This window comes from Etheostoma spectabile, chromosome 13 (assembly GCF_008692095.1).
Source record: "Etheostoma spectabile isolate EspeVRDwgs_2016 chromosome 13, UIUC_Espe_1.0, whole genome shotgun sequence".
Classification (NCBI taxonomy): domain Eukaryota; kingdom Metazoa; phylum Chordata; class Actinopteri; order Perciformes; family Percidae; genus Etheostoma; species Etheostoma spectabile.
Window position 1 is genome coordinate 1,617,717 of NC_045745.1, and position 9,047 is coordinate 1,626,763.

The window sequence follows — 9,047 nt, forward strand, 5'->3', positions numbered from 1 at the left end:
AAAACAACTTACGGCAGACAGAGGACCCCCTCAAAAACCAGATGCTTCATCTCAGGGGGTTCTCCTCCTAGCAGTACATTTCAAATAACATTACCATAAAGGCACTTTATTGTCACATACGCATCTAGCGTAATTCATTCTCAAGGGAGCAGTGGGCAGCCAATCACAGCGCCCGGGGACCAGCTCCAGATCGGAACCCAGACCCTCCTCGGCAGCGCTGTGGAGGATGGTCTGTGTGGAGACTGAACAAAGTTATATTGTATGAAAACTGAACAAGTATTATTGTTTAAAACTTATCATGTGAATATTTTGAAACCTTGAGAAATGAAGAACACTGAGACGAGGAGAGCCGGACACTCCTGGCTCTGGCCAGTAGGGTAAGATGAGATTAATTTGCAGCTGTGACTGTGTGAATGAGCTATTGTTTCTTTATTAAAACTTCAGTAAACTGTTAACCTTAAAACTTGCCTAATACACCCAGTTTCTCTTTTTTAACCAATAGTATAGCAGATAATATGATGCACTATCCCACTGTTATGTAAAACAATGAAGTTTTAGCCCACATTTATGTTAAACAACCATATACTACACCCATTATGGAAATCAGCTTTCAGTATACACCCACTTAATAAAACGGCTGAGCAGGGAACGAACGTTTTGGAAGACTGCTGAATGCATTTCAGCATTATTCCCCTTTGTCAAAGAAAACCAAGTCTTGTGTCCGTGAGTAATTTTTTCCACTCGAGTCCTCGAACCTATCGCAATGCAAGACTATGTACAATGTGTTTCTTTTTCCTTCCTAGAGATAGGATACATTATGTTGCTGAAATGCAAGATGCTGCTTTATTAGATTAACAGGTCATGCAGTGCAGCTAAATCTGAAAAAAAGGTTAGGTTAAGCCTCTGAAAAGGTAGGCAGGGGGGGTATTTTATACCTATATTGATGTTGGTGCATCTGGTCTTTGATTTTTAGGATATTGTATGTAGAAAAATGTCCAAAATGAATTGCCCCTCGGGGACAATGGAGTGTATCGCATCGTAAGTGTAAGACTAATAACTCCCTTCACCCCACCACTGCAGGAAACATTAGGCAGAAAATTGTTCCAAAGATTTTTTTGATGAATGCATTCGTACGCAGCAGCAGGGGTAATTATCGTGAGGATAGCATCACACAGGTCAGAAGTTTTGAATTATTACAAAGCCAAAATTGAGTACTGGCTCCGTTTCAGACGATGCACAAACAGTAAATCCACAAACATCATTTGGGGCTTTAGATTTAGGTATTTAGGACTAGACTACTATTTAACTACACGTGTTGTCCCTGGGCAGACAAATGTACAATTAATGCAAATACAACTTTCTGTAGTTCTTTAGAAGATTAAGCAGTGATGCATAGACCAATCTAGCAATTAACTGGATTGGGTTGTTTACTGTTCCCTTTTGTTGAAGTGGAATCGATATTTTCAACACTCAAGAGAAAACTGTTCTTCATTGTTCTTTATTTTATTTAGCATGCATAATCAGTAGTGTGAGTCATCCCGTCACATCCGCTGACATAATGTATATTCTTTCCTTCACTTACACAGCTGCTTCTCCTTCAGTCTAGCTGAGATACAAAAGCATGTTTGGATGCAACATCCAAAACGTTTGCATGCTATTGACGGGTCAAATCTAAACCGTACTGTCACAACAGATTATCTTCACTGGCAAACCTCTTCAATAGAAGTAAAGCTGCCTTATTGCATGGCAGTAATACATAGAACCCCAAGCTACTGTATTTCTATGATTCTTTTTATCGCTCGCCCCTTTCATGTTTGTTTCCTTCAAAGAGGGTGATGCATCAAAGGCACATTAAAAAAACTCCACATGCCAAAGCCTGATAATCAGTGGGAAAATACCTATCTATGTATTTGCCTTGCAGAGCGACAGCAGCGGAGTCTCAGAGCGGAGCTGCAGTGCAGCAGCAGCCGCTTGCTCTCCTGCGTTGTCTTCTTGGACATCTTTTAAATAAATGTTCTTCCTCAGCGTTTGTCCGAGTAACAACAGCTTTTGTTGCTTCTTCTTCGACACATTTCACGTCAACCATCCCTCCCTTAAGACAACACTGGCGACACCATCTCCACTCCCACTCTCTCTTTGGTTGTGTGTGCTTTCCTATCTGTTAACAGCTCCTTCTGCCATTCTGCTTCTATTTCTTTCTCTCCCCTTTACTTGGATTCATCAATTTAAATCCTGCCTCACCATATCCCCCTGTTCCCTCTCCTTAAATGACTATATCCCTCAAGCATCTGCTCTCCTGTCTTCCCCCCACCAAAGTTGCTCCCCTCGCCCTGTACACAAATATCTTTCTCTCTTTTCATTTTCTACCCCATTTTCTTCTTTGCCCTTGAGTTTGAGGATGGCATTTCAGGGACACAGGAAAGGGTACATTATCTTCTGCAGGCCTCTCCCGAGACTTCCTGGCTCTTTTCTTCTCCCCGCCACCTTCCGTCCTGTCTGGTGGCCCTGAAGTCCTGCCATGTCACCTTGATGCCAGTGCACAGTCTGTCTCACTAATGACTCGGTCACAAACCAGCCCACTTTAAAAAAGACTCGGAAATTAGATGTGACAACCCTAAAGTTAAGGTTTGATCGCATAATGACTTGGCTATATATTTATATGGTAAAATAAAAACTGGCAAAATCAATGAGAGATATTCAATTGGATTATACTGTAATGCTACTGCAGGGTTGTTGACGCTCTGTGTTTTTACCTACCTATGCATCTTCATGTCTGATGGTCAGAAAATACTATTCAAATATGTACTTTCCTGCAATTTGTTTGTTTCAAAGATGGAAGTAGAATCTTTTCAAATCCCTTTTTGAATTTAATTAGGTTAAGCTTTCTATATTTGTACGTAACTGAAGTTAGAAACTGTGGAGACAATAGCTCAGTCCTTGGGGACTTGACTTCTTAACTACTGTTTGGACCCAATGCAGATTGTGTGGAGGGTGGAGAGGTGCCTGTTCACCTCCTGGACACTGCCGAGCTGCCTTTAAGCATGGCACCGAACCCCCAACTGCTCCGACATGTGACATGAAACAGAGTGAACATCATGAGGGATTAATAAATAGTACTTGAAAAAAAGAAAGGACTTCATCTCAAAGATTCAAGGTCTGTAATCACTATGTGTTGGCTGAGAGGGCAGAAACACAATTTAGACTGCTACAGTAAAACCTGCAAATGAGATGGGCTGCAGAGGAGATGAAATATTAGTTCAAAATGAAATGCATGATGTCAAACTGAGATATTTCAACTAGGATTGTCGTAACATGATTAGCTAGCTCATTTCACAAAAGAAAATTCACCACTCTGAGTCCAACAACAAGTGGAGTTTCTGTCTATAACCAACAATATGTCGCTAATACAGACAGTGGATAGATAGATAGATAGATGGATAGATGGATAGATAGTTGGATAGTTGGATGGATGGATTGATGTTGGATAGATAGCTGGATGGATGGGTGAGTGTATGGATAGGTGGATGGATGGATTGATGTTGGATAGATAGATAGATAGATGGATGGACGATGGATGGATGCATCAAATAGAGTCAGACAATATTTGATAATATATTTGTTTGCCTCGGAGGTTTGCTAATATTAGCCAGTTTTTTGTTATCCAGCCTGAAACCAGATCCAGAATGGAACATCACACCCATACCTGAACATAATGGATTTTAGCTGTTTATCTCCTTGTCCCACCTTTTACCAAATCGGAGGGTTTTCTTTGTTTCCCAACGGCGCAACATGCTGCTTTGATTAGTTAGTCCAAAGTTAATTTACAACCCATTCACCGGCTGGGCTGAGAAATCCCAACACATCTTCATCAATTCAGATAGAGTGCAGTTAAAATAGCACCTCACTCACTAACTACATGGCCTTTTCAGCTGATAGCTGCTCTGCCCATTTTCCTCCAAGCTTTACATGAAAGTGATAGAGGTGTAATACATTATTTAGTTAGCAGAGGCACTCTGTGTTTCATGTGAGGCACTGTGCTTCCATTACAATAAACCGCTTTGGTGTAAAGGAAGACTTTGAGCATCAGCAATGGAATGATTATTTTAAAGCAATACAACAGACACAACATTACTATTAAAGGTCCCATATTGTGAAAAGTGAGATTTTCATGTGGGTTTTTTTCAGGTCGCGATTCTATATAAATAATGTGAAAGTATAAAAACATTATTTGGTATTCAGAAACGGTGCCTTTTCACAACGATACTATAAATAGGTAGAAAGTGGCGCTACAGTGCCGTTACAGTCATTCCCCGGCTGCAATGGCTTTGCAGAGACTCAGAGAGCGCAGATGCAGAAGAGACAGAAACGTTGACCAATCAGAGCAGACTGGACGTTTTTTTAGGAGGGCGGCTTAAAGACACAGGCGTTAAAATGGAGCGTTTCAGACAGAAAGTGAATAAAGGTATATTCAGACAGACAGGATGAAAATAATGTATTTTTTTAACATTACAACAGTAGAAACACAAAATACATATGGATGTTAGTAGTGGTGAGTCGTGACAGGAATCATATAGCTTTCTCCCAGGTATCATTGTCAATTGTTTTTATGAATTTATTTAGAGGCCATCATAGTGAAACATTGATTTCACGGGGAGGGCATCTGCTTACGCTGCTAATGTGAAAAGCCACCTGCCGTGAAGCTGATGTTTGATGTGAGGACTTTGAGGACATGCGTAAGCTGGCAGCCTCATCTTGATTAACTCTCCTCGGAGGATAGCGGTGTGGCTTTAAGTGACACTGCGGTCTCTATTGGCAAAACAACGTTGTATCCTCTGCTGAGACAAAGCCAAGCGGAAAAAGGAACAGAGTGGAACCGGCACACATCCCGATACTCATCAGATCATCAGTGTGCCAGTGAGAACTCCCCAGGTGGATTTCAGTAATGTGCAGGAACCCAGTAAAGTGAATTCATGTGCGATGCATTACTGTCACCTACCACCATCTTGGGAGGTGGCTCAAAGTCAATTACGCCTTTTGTTCTGTACGTTGAGTGCTGTATTAAGTGTCTCTGTCAAGCGTGTCAAATTGAAACAAAAAAATAGCACACACGCAAACACACACACACACCCCACTCATATTGTCAGATCTCAGTAGTAGTCGTGGTGTGCTCGCAGGCGTAAGAGTCACATACAAAGGAGCAGCATATGAAAGAGCTGACAGACAATCGAGGATAATGAACGGGGGCTGAACAAAGCACTAATCACCAAATGTTGTAACATCCTTAGAAAAATGTCGGTAAGCTCAAGAACTGGTGTTGTAAGAAAAACCTAGAGAAATACGAGAGACAGAATTGTCATATTTACCTGTATACGGTTTGACACACATGTAGCTGTGTGCAGTTTCCCTGTCATAGTAGATCAGCTTGCTAGAAGAATGAACAGGACCTGTCGGCGCTCCTGCTGCTGCTTCCCAACTTCATGCTTTGATTTCGGTGTTGCAGTTTGAACTGATCTTGACTCTCTGTTGTTTCTACCAAAATACATTCTCTTTTTTGCCGCATACCAGATACATTTGTACTACACTGTACTACATCACAGTATAAAGAAAATTAAATAATAAATCAGTAGATGACTAACAATTATCACCAGTAATGTAATGTAAGTGCATTTACTCCATTAGGTAATTAAGTAGAAATGTTGAGCTACTTTTACTTTAATTGAGTCTTTTTCGTTTCATGCCACTTCCTGCTTCTCCTCACTTCCTGTTCCTTCTTCCTGCATTTCAGAGAAATATTTTCCTTTTTACTCCGCTACATTCATCTGACAGCTTTAGTTACTAGTTACTTTACACATTCAGATCTTTACCGGTGTGACAGTGACTTTCCAGAGGCCGTGCAGAGACAACCGAGTGTGAAAATGACAATCGAGGCCACAGCTGTTGACTTGTCACATCAACTCTGAATCTCCACCTCCACTTTCTTCCCCTGTGTGTGTTGTGTGTGTGTGTGTGTGTGTGTGTGTGTGTGTGTGTGTGTGTGTGTGTGTGTGTGTGCGCGTGTGACGTTTCACAGGGGACCTGGGATCAGACGATGAGTACCTGGAAATCCCATCTATCTCCAGACAGAAAGCAGGGACGTATGAATGCACGGCTGTCAACGAGATTGACACAGATGTCAAAACCCTAGACATCACCGTCAACTGTGAGTCCACTGCGTTGGCTGAGGAATTTTAAAAATGTTGTATTTGAATAAACAGTGCTGAACCAATGAGTCGATTCATCAATGAGTTTATCGGAATAGGCTATTTTGATAATCATGTTATCATTTAAATCATCTATTAAGAAAAAAGTGTCAAGTATTTTTTGGATCCACCATCTCAAACATGGACCTGTCCTTTTGTCTCTGTCATATATTATTGTCAACTCAATGAAGAGAAAATATGAGGCAATTTATCCATTGCATGTTAAATAGTTTTTCACTAGTGCCTACTATTTTATTGTGATTAATCAATCATCAACATATTACATAATTCAAAGAGTCATTCGACATTCAGATATTCAGTGATTTAACTTTTTTAAATTAATGGAGTCCATGAAAACACTAACTTTTCCTGGACTCCATTTATTTATTGCACCTGGTTTGAATGATTTTCTGATTTGCAATTGGCTTACAGTAGAAAAGACTTTGGGATTTTGGCTTTTTTTGTGTGGAGTTTTATTTATTTAATTTGGCATTATGTGTTTTTCCTATTGGAACTATTGATACACCACATCACATGTACTTTCTGCAGTTAAAGAGAAGTATGAAGTAATTAGTTTTATGTCAAATGCCTGATGATTTAAAAAGTATGTGACATTCAAAACTAGGCCCCAGGTTTCTAATACTTGCTTAATTAATTAGTTGATAGACCCAAAATGAAATGGCAATGATGTTAACAATCAAGTTGTCATAGTAATTAATAGTAATGTCAAGTAATCATTTTAAGCATAAATGGTGGACACTGGCAAGTGTCCAATTAAAACAATGTGCTACTTTTCTTTTACTAATTTATACGAACATAAACAACTGTTGGTTGGACAAAAAACAAGAAATTTGGAAGAATGGAAATTGAGCATTTATAGTCCAAATGTAGGTGGATTAATCGAGAATGGGAGTAGGGCTGCATAGGCACAATTTTTATGGCTCAAAGTTTCCAAGGCTCATAAAGGGCCCTGAACGATATGTGAGAATTTGGGGGTCCATTAGCGGTAACTGAATGGCCACAGTCAAATCTATTCAGTAATGTGAAGCTTCTTTGCTGCAGGAGAAACAGAATGGATTGAATCAAATTAAAACATGAGCCGTTAATTCCTTCTCATCACATCCTGACACCATGCGGTTTCACCAGTGTATGGAATAGTGTGTGTCATTTGAACTCCTAATTCCTGTTCACTTGTGGTCACGGTGTAGATCATCACAGCTGAGAGGAGAAAATACCGTGACCCGTGTCCTGATTGACTTGTGCTTCCTTGTTCTCCTGATCACAGCGCTCCTCCATCTTACTTTCCATCTTGCTGCTTGCTTGTAGATGCTCCGACTGTGTCAGAGGGCAGAGACGTGGGAGTGACTCTGGGCCAAAGAGGAGTGCTGGAGTGTGAAGCTGATGCAGTGCCTGAGGCAGATTTTGAGTGGTATAAGGAGGACAGAAGGTAATTAGTTTTACATTTGCAATTGACACTAGAAAATAGAAGAAGCGTGTGTGTGTGTGTGTGTGTCTGTGTGTGTCTGTGTATGTGTGTTCATGCATCTGTGCGTGTGCACGTGATTGCGTGCTTACTGCCATTAGTGTTCACAGTTTTTGATGGTTATTGATCAGCTGCTAGACTTAAAACCAGATCACTCCTAATGTGGTCCTTTTTATTGAAGCTAATATTGTTGCATTCCCTGTATGTCCACGGACATTTCCCTTCTCACATCTCACATCCAGGATCCTCAATGGCATGGATGGCATGGAGATCGTGAATGCTGGATCGCTGTCGAAGCTGACGTTTTTTAATGTGTCTGACGGAGATTACGGCAACTACACTTGTGTCGCCGTCAACAAACTCGGGAACTCAAACACAAGCTTCCTTCTGTATGGTGAGTACAGGAAGCAGTACATTTCCATTTCCTTAAAGCTTGAACTGTTTTTTAAACCTATGCCTATTTACGATTCAGAGTCATTATTTGCACAGAAAGACAGATTGTGTAGGGTAAATATACAAAGATGAAATATAGGAAGTCCCGGTCTTCTTCTATGTGATTGTATTATTAAATCTATGTAGATGTGTGCCTGCAGATTGTTGAGTTGAATATGGAATGAATACAGAACGGTGTTCCGGATTCCTTCTGATGCACCTAAAACATTGCCACGCTTCCACGTTATTGGGCCTGTACAACAGGAGCATTAGAGTCCTTTTGTGGCTCAGTCAGTTGCACATTATCACTTTATCAACACTGAGTGGCTTGTCAGAATTCAAACACTGCAGTGTTTGGGCTTTGAAACTGACCTTTGACAACCCTTGAACTGATGGATGGTTGTTGGCACTATTACTCTATCACAGTATGTGACTGTGCAGCGTGCAAGTGTTGTCAATGATTTGTTGCTGTTCTGTTTCCAACATGTTGCTCTGTTTCATTTATTCCCCTTGTGTAGTGGTAATAGAACCCACTAGCTCAACGCTATTGCAAGGTTAGTATTCTGCTCCAGCATGCACTTCAACTGTCATTGATCGAAAGTATTAACTGCATGCTGGCGCATGACAAACAGCCATTTTCACAAACTGGAAGTTCCATGTCACCGGATCTATATACAGTGTATGACAAGAAGAGACAAATCATTTCTGGGCTCTTTGATCTTGTCAAAATTGTCCTGCTTTTGATAACTCTTTGTTCTCTTCATGAAGTGACATGTTAAAACTGTTCCATGGCAGACATCATCTTAGAAGAAGCGGAATGGCAAAACAAACAGCTGTCATGTGAAGCTTTGTGAAAATGGTTGTTGCAGCCCGTTTTGCTAACCATGTTTCAT

General features: G+C 40.6%; 1 protein-coding gene across 5 annotated transcripts in view; it reads left to right on the forward strand.

The window, feature by feature from the left end:
• The window catches only part of ntm (neurotrimin), a 537,242-nt gene that overhangs the window by 515,401 nt on the left and 12,794 nt on the right, over positions 1-9,047 (forward strand). For 3 of the 5 annotated variants that reach the window (XM_032534315.1, XM_032534314.1, XM_032534313.1), the window contains 4 exons: positions 6,071-6,199; positions 7,566-7,686; positions 7,965-8,116; positions 8,673-8,708. In XM_032534315.1, the coding sequence (XP_032390206.1) occupies positions 6,071-6,199; positions 7,566-7,686; positions 7,965-8,116; positions 8,673-8,708 (438 nt within the window). The remainder of the gene's footprint in view (positions 1-6,070; positions 6,200-7,565; positions 7,687-7,964; positions 8,117-8,672; positions 8,709-9,047) is intronic. The other 2 variants (XM_032534316.1, XM_032534317.1) reach the window with 1 other exon arrangement.